Here is a 20,411-nt window from a genome sequence, read left to right on the forward strand (position 1 = left end):
GTAGGAAGGAGGGTAGGAAAAGAAAGTTGTTAGAAAAAGGGAAAAAGAAAGGATTGTTTGAGGCAAGATCACCTTCCCTCATGGGAAGGGCAAGGGGTCTTACCACAGAGAGTCCCTCATCTTCTTTCGTGGTTCGGAGAAGGCCCATGTGACAGATAACCTCCTCGATGCTGATGAGAAAATGCCTTACTGACGGGTTCAGACTACACTGCAAGGAGCTTAGGTATCAAGTCCAGATTTGGCGACTTGGTTGAAGAGATGCCACTTTGGTTCTGTGGTTTTCTTTTTAACACCATTAAGCACACTTCCCTATTCTCCACCTACCCAGGCCCTGGCAATTACTATTCCACTTTCTATGAATTTGACCGTTTTAGGTATTTGACACACGTGGAATTGTAGAGTATTTGCCCTTCTGTGACAGGCTTATCTCGCCTAGCGCAGTGTTCTCAAGGCTCATCCGTGTTGTAGGTGTCAGCGCTTCACACCTTTGCGCGGCTGAATAACCCTCCACTGTATGGACTGGTTTTGCTTATTCATTCATCTGTCGATGGAGACTTGGGTTGTTGTCACCTATTGGCTACTGTAAACATTACTGCCATAAACGGGATAGTACAGTATCTCTTCAAGTTCCTGCCCTCGATGGTTTTGGGTATATACCCAGCAATGGAATTGTCGGATCATATGGTAATGCTAGTTTTAGTTTTTTCTGGAACCACCCTACTGTTATCCATAGAGGCTAAACTATTTTATGTTCCCACCAAAAGTTTTCAAGCCTTTGGGTACAGGAAAGCTCTTGGGGGGGGGGGGGAGAGGAGATCTTCATACTAGTGGGGAAGACATGTGTGGTTCAATCAAGGTTGTTCAAGGTTGCAACCAAATTTCAATATATACCTTATTAAATTTTCGATAAAAGAGCAGTGCACCCGTATTTACGCACACACACTCCCATGTGAAACCAAGCTAAGACTTTTACTACGCACAGATGTGAAGATAAAATTATTTGAGAGTGTATGAGACAAATATAAAAATTAAACTCTTTATTTCATTGTCACGTTTCCTTTTTAACTCAAATAGGAAAAAAAATTTAAAAGATGAGCTTAATGTTACCCGTCATCTAAAGGACCCCACCAAGATCGACACTATTTATGGACATAAAAAACCAACACCCCAGAAAACACAATGTGAGTACAGAACTTCAAGTGAGTAGGATTGCAGGTACCGGTGCAATGCAGCCCGGAAGTCACGTTCCTGCCCACGCACCACACCCTACTTCATTTCCTTCTTGACAGGGGTAACCAAGAATCCTCCCAGTGGGGATGAGACGCTATGGCTTTCTTGGAGGGAAGTATTCTGTGTCATTAACAGAAGCTCCTAACCTCCTCTGCCAGCCTCATTCTGCAGATCCATTGTGAGCAAAGAGCAAGAGCCCAGGAGAAGGTATGACGTGGGAATGCAGGGCCCAGTGTGAGCTGAAATGCAGGAGAGTTTAAGCCTGGTATGATAAGCCTCGTAAGACGGTCCAGAGGATCGCGGACTCCTGGCACTCCCCCCTTGTGGGATCCCATCCAGAACTACTAACTTGCATCCAACAAAGAGAAGACAGCACAGGACGGGATGCCACTTTTGAGATTAAGTTACAAAAGACTATGACTTCTGTCTTGCTACCATTCTCTGGCTTTTCTTACTTGCTTTCTCTGATGAAGACAGTTTCCATGTTATGAGCTGCCCCGAGGACAGCTCCACGTAACAAGGAAGAGAGAGGGTGACCTTCAGTCAACAGCCATGAGAAAAGAAGACTCTTAGCCAGCAGCCTGCAAGGAGTGACTCCTGCCAACAACCACAAGAGTGAGCCGAGCAGTGGTCCCTCCCCGGCTGAGCCCAACCCAGCCTTGTGAGAGAGCCTGAGCCGAGGACCCAGCCTGGCCACACCGATTCCTGACCCGCGGAAACTGTGAGATGGTAACTATGCGTCATTTTAAGTGGCTAAGTTTTGGGGTAATCTATGATTACACCAGGATGGAAAACTAATACACCTGGGTAAGCAGTCATGTGTTGAGAGAGACAGTAAGATCACTTATATTAATTCTGCCATAGTGTTTACAAATTATTTATACAGGATCAACAAACAACTGGGTTTATGTCAACTTCGAGAAAGAAAACCAAAAAGTTATCCGCCCTGGAACAAGAGCTTAGCGCTCCACACAAACAACATCTCTCTAAGATTCTCGCTAACTACACAGCTTCCTGACTCCCTGCAGGACGCGTGCCATCAAGTCTGAAAATCACACTCTACTGAATTTCTTCAAATCTGTAAGCCAACTATAAAAATCTACAAACTTCTAACAGGTTTAAAAAACACACACACACAATAGAAAATGAGGTATTATCTGTCCTCTTGGCTGAATTCACCTTGCCGTAAAATTCATCATTCGCACAGTTAAACTTCACAGGTAAAAGTTAGCTCTCCCATTCATAAGAAATGTCCAAACAGGCAAATCCATTGAGACAGAAAGCAGAGCGGTGCTTGCCAGCGCCAGGCCAGACAATGGGGAAGGACCGCTAAAAGGCATGGGGTTTCTTTCTGGGGGGATGAGAATGTTCTAGAATAACATCATGGTGATTAGCTGCACAACCTTGTGAATATACAAAAAGAGAAACACTAAACTGTACACTTTAGAATAGTGAGTTTCATGGTATCTGAATTATATGTCAATTAGAATTTGTAAAGCAAGCTCTTACGGAAGATTGGGAATGAGTCCATTTAAACACCCCTCAGACAGTTCTGCTGCATCCCCAGACACATGTGAGGAATGATGTTCCCTCTATGACAGACGGCTCACACGTCCCTTTCTCTTTCTTTCTTTCTTTCTTTCTTTCTTTCTTTCTTTCTTTCTTTCTTTCTTCACTGCATCTTCTAGGAAAATGCTAGCAAAAATCCTCCTCTGGTAAATGTGTATTGTTGTTGTTGAACTGTGTTTTTGGGGGCGCCTGGGTGGCTCAGTCGGTGACACGTCTGCCTTTGCTCAGATCATGATCCTCCGGGTCCCGGGATCGAGTCCTGTATCGGGCTCCCTGCTCAGAGGGGAGCCTGCTTCTCCCTCTGCCTCTGCCCCTGCTCCTGCTTGCTCTCTTACTCTCGCTCTCTCAAATAAATGAAAATAAAATCTTTAAAAAAAACCCTTTTTTTAAGATGTGTTTTTGTTCATTCACATGTTAAGATTCATTTTTAAAACTTTGGACAATTTTTACCTCATTTTATAATAATTAGCTGCTCCTTGCTACGAATGACAAGGTAGGAAAACTTACAAAACAAAACATTTAAGGAGGAAGAAAGTGCAAATCTTTTCAAAGATTCCACTTCAGCATCTCACAATTTATTTACATGTCGTTCCCAGACACATATGCGGGGTGGGGAGAGGCTCCCTGTATTACATAGTGGCACACACCCCACACCCAGCAAGAACCTTCACCTGACATACGGCCTAGTGTTCTGAATCAGGGCAGCATCGTTCAACGAGAACAGGAGGGCGAAGAAGACATTTACATTCTGTAACATGATTATAAGGAACTCGAGACAGAGGAAATGAAAAACAACATTTCTGAACGATTATAATTGACAGAACAAGTTTCCCTTATTCTGCTTGTTTTAAATAGCTAATGTCTGTAAACTTGAACACCAGCCCTGGCAGATTGAGCGGGCTTAAATCTTTGACTTTCCTTCCTGAGCATCTCCGATGCTCTGCGGGAAGGACAGGCGGCGTCCTCAGCCGAGCCGTGGTCCCGCCGTGCTGCCTGCAGCTGCGCCCCACCTCCCAGGCGCCGCGGGTCAAATACTTCGGTAGTCGGAGCCCCGCGCCACGACGGCAGCGGCGGCCCACTCCACAGAGAAAAATGAAATGGTCCCAAAGAATCCAAATATCACCATGACCAGGAGTTGCCAGTGGAGGAGAAGGTAGTTACTGTAGAAAAATGCCACGGCTGCACAAATGGACTGAGAAGAAACAGAACCGGTCAGAAGATGCGACGAGCCCACTGCTCCCCAGCGAGCCCCGCCACCCTCAGCGCTGCCCAGATGGGACTTCATCAGCCACCAGCTCACACACGTGCACCGTAAACTCCCACTGAGAGCCGGCGACCGTCAGGCAAGCGGCGATCTGCTATTTAAAATAGTATTTTGTGGGGCACCTGGGTGGCTCAGTGCGTTGAGCATTCCACTTCGGCTCAGGTCATGATCCCGGGGTCCCGAGATCGAGCCCCACATCAGGCTCCCTGCTCGGCGGGGAGTCTGCTTCTCCCTCTGGCCCCCCCTCTTTTGTGTGCCCACCTGCTCTCTCTGTCTCAAACAGAATCTTTAAATAAATAAAGTATTTTGTGAGAAACTGAGTAATAAAATAACATATACTCCAGGCCAGAAATGCGCTTGTCTATGTGATGAAGGGACTCCGGTATCTAAGGTGGGAAGCCTCTAACCTGAGCACTAAGACCAGAACGGAAAGTCTCTTACACAAGCGAGGGGGAGAAATCACAGCCCTCCCTGCTTCCTATGTCCGATCAGAAATACTTTAAAGGATGGCCCTGACTCTCATTTCACAACCATCAAGAAAACAGTGTTTAAGCACCTAAAAAAAAAAAGAGAGAGAGCCCACCTTAGCCCGGCCTGAAGGGGAGCTTACCTGCACAAACTTGAAGACTGCAAAGGCCGGTGCACTGTCTTCAGAGTAGAGAAAGCCTAAGATACTCAGCAGCTGGGTATTGAAGCAGCTGTCCCCAAGGCCCAACAGGAAACTGCAGAAAATGGCGACTTCTTTGCTGCATATAAAGGAAAATGAATTTAGAAAGAGCACTCTTTTTTTTTTTTTAATTATTTATTTATTTGACAGAGAGAGAGAGGCAGCCAGACAGAGAGGGAACACAAGCAGGGCGAGTGGGAGAGGAAGAAGCAGGCTTCCCAGTGGAGCAGGGAGCCCGATGCGGGGCTCGATCCCAGGACTCTGGGATCACGCCCTGAGCCAAAGGCAGACGCTTAACAACTGAGCCACCCAGGCGCCCCTAGAAAGAGCACCCTTAACAGTATTTGTTAGAGCCCTTTCTAATGTAAAAGCAACTCTCCTACAAGAGCATTTCGCTTTCAAGTTGTAAACACTATGAAACAAGAAGAAATAAACACTGGACTCCACAAAGTAAGAATTTATGCTCAAACGCATTCACCTTCACAGTCCAAGCAAACTCTGGTCTATGAACTATCTGGGAGCAGACACTGGGTTTGGCAGGGCCACCCCTGGATGGTGGACCTGGACATAAATGTCTACATCTATAATGGATCTGAGTTGAGCGCAAGAAAGTAAGATCCTCAAAGCGGACGTAACCGACTGTGAATGAACCGGAGAGCCTACCCTTTCCTCACTGTTCTTCACTGCTCAGAAAGCAGACCTACAAAATCACATCGGATACTTACATGCTCTTTCATAGGTCAAGAAAAGCATTTAGTGGGCTGAAAGGTTAAAACAACAATTACAAAAATAACTTGGGATTCTCTATAAGCTCCTATTTAAAATAATTCTGGCTCCATCAACATTTGACAGATGACCTTATAAAGAGAACAGACTTTCAGAAAATGATTAACTGCTCCATTCTGAGTATCTAGCCACCCGTTACCTCCCACCCTTCCTTAACTTACTAGAAAAATGACAGTCACTATACCTGGATTTGATGTAAGCACTGCTATCAGTTCCTTCCACAGGAGCAATGGGGGCGTCCCCGGGCATGTTGAGAAATATCAAATAAAAAGCTATAAAATGCACCAGGATGCCCAGCAACACAACCGGATTTCTACCAAAACGATTATTCTTGCTCAGGAGACCAAAGAGGCTTCCACCTACAGAACCAATGAAGTAGAGAACAGAAAAACACAAGGCTAGATTAATAAATCAAAACTTGGGTTCTTTGAAAAAAATAGATAAAACAGATTAACAACTAATTTAATCAAGCAGAAAGCAAGCACAAATATTAAAAATAAAAAATAACCATTGAAACAGAAGAAATCTTAAAAATCAGAATAGACTTCTAGGTCAGTGGGGTAATAGGGAGTGGATTTAGCACCTGCTTAGAAAAAAAAGTACAAAAAACATGAAGCAATAATCTTGAATACACGAGACATGAGACGACAAAGGTCAGTGATCTCCGAGACAGGAAGCAAAGGAGGGGAGCCCTGCTACTGCCCAGCTGCTGGTCTAGAGAGAGGCTTAGGCTGGGCTGCAGGGAGGGAGGGGGGGCGGGGGGGCGCCCACAGCCCCCCTGAGTGGAGGACACAGGGCTGAGAGTCTGGGGATACCTAGGTGGCTACAGAGTTCCAGAACAGGCTATCAGAAAGGAAAGCTGCAGAGAGAGACAATTCCAGAGATCTACAGAGGGTCCCTCTGAGTCTTCCCTAAGTGCTGATCAGCACATACTGTGAGTAACTAGCAGAGGCCCGAGAAAGAACTGTCCAAGAGGCTTACATGTATTAGATGTACTAGCGCCCCACCCTGGGCTGGGAATAGTGCCTCGTCCCCGCAGCCAGACAGGAAATCTTATGAGTCACAGGCACTGGGTGTGCACAGAAGGGTCTTCCCTCAAGAGCGAGGAATAATTAGCCCTCGTCTGAGCACTGCTCTGGTCCTGTCCAACAAAACTTAAAAGCAAGCCCTGAAAGAGTCATATTGTTTCCAAGTAAACGAACTGCAGCCAAGAACAAAGCTCAAGAATATTTATAAGAATACAAAGCCATCCAGCACCCCACAAGGTAAAGTTCACAAAGCCTGGTATCTCCGGCATGACCAGGCAAAGAAGCAGGAAAACAGCACCCATCATGAGGAGGAAAAGCAGCCAAATGTGGTTACCATATGACCCAGCAATTCCAGTGTTAGTTATGTACCCAAGGGAAATGAAAACATATATCCACACAATTAACTGTACACACACGTTCACAGCAGCATGAATTATAACGGCCAAAAAGTGGAAACAAACCAAATGTCCATGGAATGACAAATGGATAAATGAAATGTGATATATCCATACAATTAATTATCACCTAGTGATAAGAAAGGATGATGCCTGATACATGCTAGAATGTGGAAGAACCTTGGAAACATTATGCTAAATGAAAGAAGCCAGACCCAAGAGACCACATATTCTGTGATTCCATTTATATGAAAAGTCTAGAATAAGCAAATCTATAGAGAAAGTACATTAGCAGTTACCTGGGGAAGGGCAATAAACATGTTCTAAAATTAGACTGTAGGGCTGACTCAAAACCCTGTGAATGTACTAAAAAATACTGACCCGTACACTGTAAGTGGGTTACATATATGGCACGTGAGTTATATTTCAATAAAGCTGTAGAAAACTAAAAAAAAACCAGTACCATCATAGATATTAGAATGAGCAAAAACATTAAGACAATTACTCTAACTGTATTCCACACGTTCAAATACATATAAACACCCAGTACGGTTCCAGATGTGGGCAGCAAAGCAGGAAACAAAGCCACTGAAGTCTGCTCTCCCCATCGTGCTGACCACCGCCGGCCACTCTAAGGGTCGTATGGGTTTTTATTGCCTGTGCTCTTCCCCAAGCCAGAAGCTCCAGGTGGGCAGGGAGTCTCTTATTCATATAATGGATGCACTGTAAGTATCTGATGAACTGGAAAGTTCCTCCTATAGGACAATATTCAACACACAGCTCCAGGCATCAAACCAGCTTTGCTGACGGAGGGACACCTTGCAGGCGTTGTGCCGCGCACGGGGACGGGTATGGAAGTGTTCAATCACTACATCGTACACCTGAAACTAATATTATGCTGGAATTTGAATAAAAAAAGTTAAAAAAAAAAAAAAAAGGAATACCTAGTGTGGTACACTAAAAATACACATTGGTCTTTGCCTTGTCCATTCTCCATCCCACTTTCTGGCCCAGAGCTGCTCCTAGAACCTTGGGAATGTCCTCAGTGTCAGGCGTGTCTTCTGTTTGTTTTCCGTTACTCCCTTCTGACCACACCAGAGCTTATGCAAATGAGGTGATTCCTGAGGGGTTTTCAGGGTGGTCTAGCTAGCTTCAGGATGGGGGCTGGTTGCCAGAAGGACCAAGACTTACTTAGAGGGTTGGAACCTTCAGCCCTGGCCCCCAGGCTCGGGGCAGGGGAGAGGGGTTGGAGATTGAGTGCAATCATCATTGGCAGTGATCTCATCAACCCTGCCTCTGTAATGAAATGTCTGTATAAACCCTTAAACGGCAGGTTTGGGAGAGCGACCCTGGTTGGCTGTGAACACATCCACATACTGGGAGGGTAATGTACCCTGACTCCACGGGGACAGAGGCTCCTGTGCTCGGGACCCTTCTGGTCTTTGCCCTACGTGCTGCTTCACCTGCCTGTTCACCTGTATCCTTTATAATAAGTATTAATAGTAAGTACAGCATTTTCCTGGGGGCTCATGGGAACCTCCAAACTCACAGCCACGTCAGACAGAAGGTGGCTTGGGGACCCGGGACTTACAAGGGGCATCTGAAGTGAGGGTGTCTTTGAGGGACTGAGCCCTTGGACGTGTGGAGTCTGACACAAACTCCAGAACTTAAAGAGTTAGAAGTGGATTGTCTTGCTGGACATCCAGCTTGTGTCAGGGATTCAGAAGACACTTTCCCTAAAAATTTTTTTTTTTAAAGATTTTATTTATTTGACAGAGAGAAAGAGAGACAGCCAGTGAGAGAGAAACACAAGCAGAGGGAGTGGGAGAGGAAGAAGCAGGTTTCCCAGTGGAGCAGGGAGCCCAATGCGGGGCTCGATCCCAGGACTCTGGGATCACGCCCTGAGCCGAAGGCAGACGCTTAACGACTGAGCCACCCAGGTGCCCCACTTTCCCTAAGTATTTTAAGAGAAAAAGCTGGGAGAGACTATGTTTTCCTATTTATGGTTTTGATTGGGAATTGCATGGCAAACATCCCATGGTTATCTTAGAACGATGAGAATAAAAAAAACAAAGACATACCTGTCTGGGTAAAAATAAGCAAGGAAATTAAAATTCAAGGACAGAGAGGTGAAGTATACTTACAATATCTGTGACAACCACAACGAACTGATTTCACACAAAAACATTTTTTGAACCAACCTAAGATTTCTCCAATACCAATGAAAATGCCAGAAAGTCCAATGAGGCTTTTCTCTTCTGTTCCGAATTTATTTACAGCACCAATACACGTTCCATAGACACCAGAGAAGAACGTCAATTCCAGACCTTTAGGAAAAAAGCAGATTTAATTATACACTCACAACCTCCATTCCTGGTTTTTCTTCATGGCTGGTGATATTTGAGCTATACATACGTACACAACAGAATTCATTCAGCCTGACAGGTTACTCCCTGAAAGCAGAGCAGTTTTATGCTACGTAGCTGATGAAATGGAATTAACCACAAGATGGCAGTTGCCATGTATCTCAGACAAAAAGACAACTCAAATAAGCAAACTCTTTAACCCTTCTTTTAAAAACCGTCCTTCGGGCGCCTGGGTGGCTCAGTCAGTTGAGCATCTGAGTCTTGATTTCAGCTCAGGTCATGATCTCAGGATTGTGGGATCGAGCCCCGTGTTGGGCTCTGTGCTCAGCAGGGAGTCTGCTGGAGATTCTCTCTCTCTCTGCCCCTCCCCCTTGCTTGTGCACGTGTGCACAGGTACGCACACGCATGCACGCACACACTCTCTCAAATAAAATAATCTTAAAAACAAATAAAATGATCCTCTGTGTGGAGATGGGATGGACAGAGGACGGTACACATGTAAGTCTGTAATAGTGATTTCTAAAGTGCTTGTTACCCTTATTAATAGCTCTCCAAGGTTAACAGGAATGTAGGTTTGGAAAACCCATGCATAATCCACCTTTGCTTAAAGGCAAAATGTTTTCATTAAACTCTTTTTCCCAGAAAAAGAAGTTTTAAAAATTAGGGCTAAAAAATTAAGGTCAATCAGTAGAAGACCTCATTCCTTAATGCTACAAAAACTTAACAAATTTTAAAGATGTTTAACATTTATTCTATTTCTCAAAAAAAATGTTTATACCAATAAGGTAAATAAAGGCAAAAGTAATCACTGGCACATTATAACTTTTTTTTTTTAACATGATAGCACTTTTTTTTTTTTTTTAAGATTTTATTTATTTCTCAGGGGAGGGGGGCGCGCACACAAGCATGAGCAGGGGAAGGGGCAGAGGGAGAACCCGATTCCCCACTGAGCCTGGAGCTAGACTCAGGGCTCAATCCCAGGACCCTGGGATCATGACCTGAGCTGAAGGCAGAACCACCCAGGCACCCTGACATGACAGCACTTTTTAAAAGGAAATAGATTCCCTCATCATTCTGAAGATCTGACAGTGCTCCAGCGACTCAGGTAAGCCACAGAGCTCGTTCCATTTCAACAGAAAGTATATGAATCCGTACGAAGTCACAAGGACTTACTCAGGGTTATCTCCTGCAGAGCTCCATGCTGCCCTAAAATCACCGGCTGCAATGAACCATGCCGCCCAGGGTGCAACCCTTGTACAAAACCCTCCCACGCTGAATCGGGCCGGCCCTGTGATATGCTTTCACCAGTGAAATGCAGTCAAAGCAACACTGGGCCTAAGCCAGGCCTAAGCCTTCACAAAGTCTGGCTGTTTCCCCTTTTGCTCTTTTTGGAGGCCCTAAGCAATCTGGCCTTCCTGTTGGGTCAGAAGGAAGGGATCACTTGGGAGAGGGTCATGCAGCCACGGAGACTACTGTGAACAGAGACCCAGCCTTGCACTTGACCCCTTCAGACACACAATGGAAACTACTGAGATGTTGTGGCCCCAGCTGCCTCTAACAGGACCCAGAAGAGATCTCAACTAAGACCATCAGGAGAATCATTCAGCCAAGCCCCACCACTGCACAGAGCTGTGAGAAAGAATCACACAGTGGTTGTTTTCAGTCCTCATTGTCATTATGCAGCCACCGAACACCCAAACCGCCATTAACCCCATTACCTGTATAAGCAGTTGTAACGCTAAGGAGCAGCATCTCCTTGGTGACACATAACTTAAGAGATTTTCCTGAAAGAAAGAAAACAATGTAAGACTGCTTAATTAGATTTTAATTACCCCAAATTCTCATTTACTCAACCCAGACACCCCCTGTCAATAACACCAGTAGACAAATATAGTGGGACTGAGGTTAAGGATTCAGATGCTGAAGGGATGAGCTGAGTCTGCCCTGCAAATAAAACGTTTATTCCACCTGCTTCAATACATTCTACAGTGGTGTCTTCCCAACACACTCTCCAGCTTGAATCTAAAAAAACAACACGGAATGGAGAAAAGAAACAGGATCAAACCAAACGAGACTATGTCAACAGACCTGAGCAAAGGTTAGGCTAAGGGCGTCAATGGCTGGCACAGCGCTAACATCCCGGGGGGAAGGAGTGAGCACAGAGCGGCTTGAAGACTGGATTCCAGATGACAATTGCCACCCAGGGAGCTTGCTGACCGCACAGAAGCTGCCACACCACTTCCTGCGGTTCTCAGTTCTCTGGATCTGGGGACTGAAGCTTTAGTTCTGCGTAATTGCTTAGGACTACTTTAAAGTGTGTTTTTATGCTGTTCAATGCGGTGGCAATCTGCAATGGAAAATGCATGTCTAAAAACTGCATATTTTAACTGTCTTTCTGAACCTGCTCACATTTCATAATTTAAGGCCACTGATCTAACCTAGTCCTAAATGAATAGCTCCAGATTTTAGGTCTTACTCAACTGCTGACTACAAAAGTTACACAAGACACAAACGGTCTGTCCTGAATTTCGCCACAGGCAGAAAAGGATACTTTTTTCTCTTATCTCACTGAAACATAGTGAGAATAAATGCAGTAAGACATTTTCACCTTTTTCACGTATTTCCAGGAAAAAATATAGGATCAATATGAGGTTTAAAAAAGTATTTTTAATTTAAAAAAATGACATTAGCAAAGCATGTTTGTTTTTGAATAATCAGAAGATTAAACAAAAAGAAAATTTAAAACATAATCTGGAATGATACTATAACTGTGACTACATGTATGTCATTATACATTTGTCCAAGCACATAATACGTACACCACCAAGCGTGCACCCTCACGCAAACTGCGGACTCGGGGTGATGATGATGTGGGAATGCAGCAGGTGCGCCAGCCGTAACAGACGCGCCGCTCTGGCCGGGGACGCGGATGGTGTGGAAAGGCTGAGCATGTGGCGGTGGGGGGGCATAAGAGAACTCTCCTCCTTTTGTTGTGAACCTAAACAGCTCTAACGGGGCGCCTCCCATGGCTCAGTCAGTTAAGTGTCTGCCTTCGGCTCGGGTCACGATCCCAGAGTCCTGGGATCGGGCCCCAAGTCGGGCTCCCTGCTCAGTGGTGAGTCTGCTTCTCCCTCTCCCTCTGCCCCTCCCCCTGCCCCTTCTCTCTCGCTCACTCCCTCTCTCAAAAAAATAAATTTAAAAAGTATCTAAAACGGCTCTAAAAAAATGAAGTCTATTAAAAACAACAACACAATATCATCTATTTACAGAAATAGACAAACCGATCCTAAAATTCATATGGAAATTCAAGGGGCCACCATAGCCAAAATAATCTTGAAAAAGAACAAAGTTGGAGGGTTCACACTTTCCAACTTCAAGTCTTGACAGTCATCAGCAGAGCGCGGTACCAGCATAAGGACAGACACATGCATCTAGAAATAAACACTCACATTTACAGTCAACTGATTTCGACAAGGGTGCCAACACAATTCAGCGGGGAAGAACAGTCTTTTCACCAGGACACCTAGGTGGCCACATGCAGAGGAATGAAGTTGGACTCCTACCTCACAACATACACAACAATGAACTCAGGATAGATTCCAGACCTAAATGTCAGAACTGAAACTATAAAAGTCTTAGAAGAAAACACAGGAGCAAATCTTTGTGACCCGGGGCTAGGCAAAACCTTAGGACACCAAAAACACATGCAAAAGACAACACGGATAAATCAGCCTTCCTCAAAAATTTAGAACTTTTGTGCTTTCAGAGATACCATCAAGGAAATGAAAAGTCAACCTAAGGAATGGGAGTAAATATCTGCAAATCATATGTAAGAGACTTTTATCTAAAATATACAAAGAATTTTTACAACACAGCAATAAAAAGACAACCCATAAAAAACGGGCAAAGGACCTGAGTGGACAGTTCTCCAGAGACGTGATGCAGATGACCCCATATGTGAAAATACGCCCCGAGTCCTTAGCCATTAGGGAAATGCTGTTCAAAACCATGAGACGCCACTTTACACCCACGGGGACAGCTATCTTCAGAAAGACAGATAAGAACTCAAGGAAGTGGGGAAACTGGAACCTTCCCACACGGCTGGTGGGACCATAAAATGGTACAGCCACTCTGGAAAACATCTGTCCTCAGGTTAAACACGGCGACCACGGGACCCAGCAATCCTACGACTCCCAGGTATCTACACAGACACGTGCAGACGTACATTCACACAAAAACCCATGCACGCATGTTCACAGCAGCGTTATTCATGATGCCTACAAACAACCCCTTCTGCAGAACATGCTAGAACACGGATGAGCCTCAAAACCATGACCGTAAGTAAAACCAAAACCCTAAGTGAGAGAAACATGTCACGGAACAGCACTTACAGTACGATTCTATGTATACGAAATAATATCCAGGATAGGCAAGTCTAGAGACAGAAAGCGGATTAATGGATGTCCAGGGTGAGGGATGGGGGGTGGTGGGGAGGAAATGGGGAGTGAATGCTGACAGGTACAGAAATTCCTTCTGGGGTGAAGAATAGGTCCTATAACTGCCTGTGGTGATGGATGCCCAACCCCGTGAACGTACGGAAGGCCACTGAACTGTACACTTTAAATGGGTGATCGTACAGTGTGTGAATTATATTCAATAAACCTATTAAGACAAAAAATATCATCCAACAGCTTAATGGATCTCCTTCCAGACTTTAAACAAATTTTAATAAAAACAAGTTTCATTGTATATACTATTTTAAAATTTGTTTTCACATAATACGCCAATATTTTCTAACATCCGAGCTCATTTTAATGGCTAGGATAATCTATTGTATACATGTACTGATGCCTTGTGAAATATTTCAATTACTTTCAGTTATTCACTAATATAGACATCTTAGCCATTAAATCTTGACGAAAATTCTTAATTATTTCCTGAGGATAATCCTATTAGTGGAATTGTTGGGGTAAAGGAACAAACATTTCTAAGGCTTCTGATAACTTGCTGACAAATTGGCTCTTCAGAAAATCATACAAATATATATTCCTATGAGCAACGTGGTCTTATGCATATAAATACCTACTCCCCATAACACAGACAATTATTTTTTTATCTTTTGAAATTTGATGGAAACTTTCCAATCTGCATTTCCTATGCTTCGGCAGGTACCTTCCCTGCCATTTTAACGCTATTAGGTTGCTTTGACAGATGAAGTTCTACAGCTTAAGCAGTGAAAGGGCACTCTTTTCCCTTACTGTCTGAGTGACCTGCTTAAAAGGCTGTTCTCCACCCAGTTTCTTCAATTACTTTTCTAGTTTGATTTTTGCATTGAATCCACCTGGAATGCTAGGAGATATGGCATTTGAGTCTATTTTCCTACACACTCTACTCCCTAACTTTGCTCATTTAAGAGTCTCTTTTATTGTATTTATTGTATTGTGGACGTAGGCTTGATTCTAGAATCCAGTTCCACTGCTCTTTGTATTCCAAAGTGTTCAAATGAATTCACAATCATTTACTTTACTATTTATTAGAGCAAGTCCTTATCCTTTTCAAAAATTCTCTTGGCTATTCTCATTTATCCTTCCAGATGGACTTCAGGATTATTTAAAGACAAAGAAATAAATTTTAAAAAATTTTCTAGAGGGGCGCCTGGGTGGCACAGCGGTTAAGCGTCTGCCTTCGGCTCAGGGCGTGATCCCAGCGATCTGGGATCGAGCCCCACATCAGGCTCTTCTGCTATGAGCCTGCTTCTTCCTCTCCCACTCCCCCTGCTTGTGTTCCCTCTGTCGCTGGCTGTCTCTATCTCTATCGAATAAACAAATAAAATCTTTAAAAAAAAATTTTTTTTCTAGAAACCCATTAAACATATACATTTGGTTGAGAAATGAAGTGCTTTTCAGATAAGCAGGAGCCGGGGCACCTGGGTGGCTCAGTCGTTAAGCATCTGCCTTCGGCTCAGGTCATGATCCCAGGGTCCTGGGATCAAGCCCCGCATCAAGCCCCACATCTAGCCCTGCATTGAGTACCACATCCGGCTCCCTGCTCAGCGGGAGGCCTGCTTCTCCCTCTCCCACTCCCCCTGCTGGTGTTCCCTCTCTCGCTGTGTTTTTCTCTGTCCAATAAATAAATAAAATCTTAAAAAAAAAAAAAAAACAGATAAGCAGGAGCCTTTTCTGTACAACATGCGTCACAGCATCAACAGAGGGAAAGTGATGATTAAGAATAAAGGAAACGGGGCGCCTGGGTGGCACAGCGGTTAAGCGTCTGCCTCCGGCTCAGGGCGTGATCCCGGCATTATGGGATCGAGCCCCACATCAGGCTCCTCCGCTATGAGCCTGCTTCTTCCTCTCCCACTCCCCCTGCTTGTGTTCCCTCTGTCGCTGGCTGTCTCTATCTCTGTCCAATAAATAAATAAAATCTTTAAAAAAAAAAACAAAACAGATAAGCAGGAGCCTTTTCTGTACAACATGCGTCACAGCATCAACAGAGGGAAAGTGATGATTAAGAATAAAAGAAACGCAGCACCCCCCCTAAGACAGATTAAAGCTTGGACTGTCTTCTGCCTTCCTATCTTCTCTTTGGCTTCCTCGCTACCTCATTACCTCACGTTGCTCCCCAGGGCCCAGCACCAGCTCCGAAATCTGCCTACCACGTAGCATCTTACATGCCTTACCTTTTCGGCCGCTCCTTCTTTCCCCCCAAACTAGACAGCTCAACATCCTATTACTCCTGCAACCAACTAGTTCTGTGATGAAACTGTGCAGCCCCCATTGGGTTAGTGCCTCATTTTACAGAGAAGCTGAAGCAAGGTTTGTACATTGAGGAAGGACATCCTGAATCTGGTTACTATCAACAGGCACCCAGGGAGAGCAGGGGTTCAGTGATGGTGCAGGGAGGCTGCATCAAGCCTCACTGAGGCTGGAGGGACCATGTCATAAGCCTGGGGGTCATCAATCTTCCCTTTCCTTGACTCCAAGGCCCACCAAGTAAGCCAATGTGGCTTTCTAGGCCAAGAAGGGGACAAGAAGGGAGTATCTATGAAAGAGCTCACTCAAAAATATTAAACATCATCATAAATGGTTGAAATGAGGGGCGCCTGGGTGGCTCAGTTGGTTAAGTGATTGCCTTCTTCAGCTCAGGTCATGACCCCAGGGTGCTGAGATCAAGCCCCACATCGGGCTCTCTGCTCAGCGGGGAGCCTGTTTCTCCCTCTCCCTCTGCTGCTCCCCCTGCTTGTGCTCTCTCTCTAATAAATAAATAAAATCTGAAAAAAAAAATAAATGGTTAAATTAAGATTTCTGTGGGTTTCTTTAGCTTGAATCCTTTCCCCTTTGGTCCCTCTGATCAATAATGGGAGTTGTGACAAACGAGTTTCTAGGCCTGCAAAGCTGAAAGCCGGACCTTTAACTATGATGACCTCCCATCTTGCTGGGGCACAGTCAGGCTACATCCTTTTTAATTATAGTGTATCATTAAGAATATGTTCCTGAAACATAAGAAATACATGTAATAAAAGCCTGACTAAATAGCCCTAATGATAACATACTATATATTTGAAACTCAGGCTACCACACCCATAAGTCTTTTCTAAAAAAGAGGACCACAGGAATTCTTGGCTAGAAGTTGGGTGCTTTGTGTTATCTGACTCAGGCCATGGCTGATTAGATCAAGAATTTGCACCCTAGCCCAAGGCAACCTATAGGTTACCCACAAGCACAGAAGTGTATAAGGCCCAGGGGCCTAACTGAAACAACATGGCCCCAAAAAGGCTCCTCCCCACTAGACAGTGGTCAGATTCTCTCTCCTTGGGCGACAAAGAGGCTGAGGGAGCTATAGGCAGAAGCAAAGAACTGGCCCACATCAGGCCTTACAAGAACCGGAAGCCATGTTTGCTAGTTTCTGAAGGAACCACAAGATGGCCATTTTGGGATTCACTGGCTTTGCCTCTCACACAGTTGGGACTCGAATCCCAGCTCAGCAATATACTAGCTATCGGACCTTGGGCAAATACTTTCTCTAAGTCTCAATTCTCTCTTCCAACAAATAGAGAAAATGGTAGGTATGTGTTCTAGGATACTCACAGAGAGGTTGTGAGAATAACACAAAAATAAACACGCAGGGAGGTGTTACCAGGAAGAACCCTCCGCAGACAAGTCCAACTGTTCTTCCGAACTCGGTTCTGAGAAGATGGTGTGTGTGTCCTCACTGCCTTGTGTAAAGCACCAGTCCCTGAGCTCTCTGCACCTCCCTGTGCCTCCCTCGCACCACACCGGGCCGGGCAGTCAGGTTCGCGTGCATCCCACACACCCCTCAGTTACAGAGACACTGGCTGAAAAGACTACTGGACCTCAGAGCCACATACCTGGAAAAACGAAAACACTGGAAGATCGTCAATCCAAAGTTACCAGGGAAAGGGGGAAAGGCAAATGCTGTAGTTGTTCCCAAACAGCTCTTGCATTTCAGACACAGAAAATACTTACTGAACGCATCTACTGCTTTTCCCATAGTGCTCTGGGCAGATCTGAAAAAAATAAAATGAAATATCAACGTGCTTTCCGCTAAAAGCAGAAAAGAGGAGAAAAATGGTATCACATTTTCATTGACGTTCGTCAAAGCGCCGTCCTCTCTAGGGTCTGGCAAACATTTCCATTGGCCGAGATGCTCCTCGCTCCAGGGTGTCCCTCTGGGACCCCACCCTTGCTTCAGAGAACACGCAGAAAGCACCACCCAGGTGACCCTTTAATAACAGCCGAACCCAATCCTCTCATACTACGTTGAAAGCACACATCCCCGCATGTCCTTCTCAGAAAGGGTACGTCAGGCAGGACAGAAATCTCCACCCTTCTGTTCACATACTGTAAAATCCACTTGTAAGAACTCAATTTCCCTCCACTCTGACTCCTTCAAAACGAAGTCGTGCCGTGTGAAAACTCTGCAAAAGCAACACCAGCACCTGCGCCGCACAGCGGGGTGCAGGAGAAGCGAGGGGTCAAACACGCGGGCTTCAGAGTCTGCACTGTGCCTTGCCACTTATTCGTTGTACGGTTTTAGGCAGGTTACCTCATGCCTCCAGGTTTCACTTCCCCTTTTACAAAACAGGAGCATTACCACTTACCTGAAAGAATTTAATGAGACCATGTAGCTAAAGTATAGTTGTTCATTGTGATTATGGGAAAGACATTTTTAAAAGATTATGTTTCTTACTCTGCCGGGCAATAGGGTGATACCTACTCGTCCGCCATCTTTAAATAATAACATTTACAAAAAAAAGAAAAAAAAAAGGAACCTCATGGAGATCTAGTTGACTTACATAAATGAATTAGTGACACAAAAAAGGGAGTCTGTTCTAACCAACAGGAAAAACCTTTTTTCCTCACCATAAGGACTCATGTCTTCCCTGGAAGGAAAATCTCTTCAGACTCCAAGTAACTGATCGTCTTCTTGTAGTTGGACAGGATCAGGTATAGGATTCTAGCATTTTACATTTCAAGCCCCAAACACGTAGGAACCGATCCATCCACCCTACAGACTATTAAAGTACAATCAAGCCAGTCAGCACTCAGGTGCAAGTCATTCCCCATTCAATTCAGTGAGGTATTAAAGGGAGCCATTTCTAATAGGATTCTAAAATAAGGCGATCCCCGGGTCCTGCAAGGGTGGAGGGCGCACAGTGAGATCACGTTCAATCTCTCTCAAACCCTCCAGTACCCTCCCATCTCATTCCTAGCTTACCCAAGGTCTCGACTTTGAAGGCTAGGAGAACATGCCACCCCAAAACTTGTGTTAGTATATTGATTATGTTGAGCTGTAGGCACTCAAAAAATAGCAAATATGGGTACAGGCTTTCTCTGAACTCCCCTCATCTGCCTAAAGACAGATCCTCCAAAAGGAACTCAACTGTTATAAATCGGCTCTGGGAGTTTCATCAGACAGGGAAGATTGGTTCTTGTCACAAGAGAGCCCAGACATCAAAATATGTCCCAAACCATCCTATCTCCCATCTACTCTTCTAAGGGTCCGTTCATCTTTCCAAAAAATCATTTAGTCTCCTGTAAGAGGCCTACATCCCTCCTCCCCTTCCCCTATTTAGACAGTACATGAAGCCTAAATTCTAAGCCATCCTGGGGATTACTCATTTTCCCCTGGGTTTCCTTCATGTATACAGGAGACATATGTGTTAATAAATTTGATTGCTTTTTTTTCCTTGTTAATCTTTATTATAGGGGTCTCAACTAAGAACACAGGAGAGTGAAGGGAAAATTATTTTTCATCCCCTACTACTTATATGTTACCTTCTCAGCCTTCCCTGGCAACCCCATCTATAATTTTACGTATACAGTATACGTTACATATAAATAACTATTATAATATCAAGTTGCAAGCCAGCCCCCCACCTCCAGCCCACATTTCTGTACCTTGCTCTCCTTTAGACTTCTCCTATTCTAATATCAGATGGCTAAAAGGTACAGAATTCTTTTCGGGGGTAATAAAAATGCTCTAACATTGGTTGTGGCGATGGACACACACTTCTGTGAACACCCTGAAAGTCACTGAATTGTACACTTCTATTTTTTTTTTTTTTTTGAGAGAGAGAGAGAGAGAGAGAGAGTATGAGCATGAGTGGGGGGAGAGGGAGAAAAAAATCTTAAGCAGGTTATATGCCCAGCACAGAGCCCGATGTGAGGCTCAATCTCAGAATCCTGAGACCATGACCTGAGCCAAAATCAAGACTGAGACACTTAACCAACAGAGCCACCCAGGTGCCTCTGAACTGTACACTTTCAATGGGTAAACTGTACAGCATGTGAATTATACCTCAATAAAAACTGTTTTAAAAAAATGCCTATTTCTCTTCTCTCTCACCCACTAGAAAGCTCCATGAGTGCACGAACACCTGTGTGTTCAACGAAACACTCTCCAAACAATGCCTGGAACAGACACTCAAATATAGACCGAAGGGAGGGAGGCCAGAGAGACAACTGCCAATGAAGAAATTCCTAGAGATCGCCCAGCTCGCGGGGCCTCACACATACAAATTACACACACGGGGACCACTGAGGTAGGGCGCTGAGCTGCCTTCTCGCATCCTCAAATCATCTT

At 44.6% G+C, this 20,411-nt stretch overlaps 1 protein-coding gene across 3 annotated transcripts in view; it reads right to left on the reverse strand.

Annotated features, from left to right (window-relative positions):
• Positions 1-20,411, reverse strand: part of MFSD11 (major facilitator superfamily domain containing 11) — a 41,275-nt gene that overhangs the window by 12,022 nt on the left and 8,842 nt on the right. For 2 of the 3 annotated variants that reach the window (XM_045813832.2, XM_045813833.2), the window contains exons 9-14: positions 17,792-17,832; positions 11,024-11,089; positions 9,141-9,266; positions 5,701-5,875; positions 4,674-4,809; positions 3,353-3,991 (exon numbers count right to left, since the gene is read on the reverse strand). In XM_045813832.2, coding sequence (XP_045669788.1) covers positions 3,827-3,991; positions 4,674-4,809; positions 5,701-5,875; positions 9,141-9,266; positions 11,024-11,089; positions 17,792-17,832 — 709 coding nt within the window. In that variant the 3' untranslated portion in view covers positions 3,353-3,826. Of the gene's footprint in view, positions 1-3,352; positions 3,992-4,673; positions 4,810-5,700; positions 5,876-9,140; positions 9,267-11,023; positions 11,090-17,791; positions 17,833-20,411 lie in introns of those variants that run through there. The other variant, XM_087854062.1, reaches the window with a different exon arrangement.

Source organism: Ursus americanus, chromosome 23 (genome assembly GCF_024610735.1).
Source record: "Ursus americanus isolate L20-20 chromosome 23, mUrsAme1.1.p, whole genome shotgun sequence".
Lineage (NCBI taxonomy): Eukaryota > Metazoa > Chordata > Mammalia > Carnivora > Ursidae > Ursus > Ursus americanus.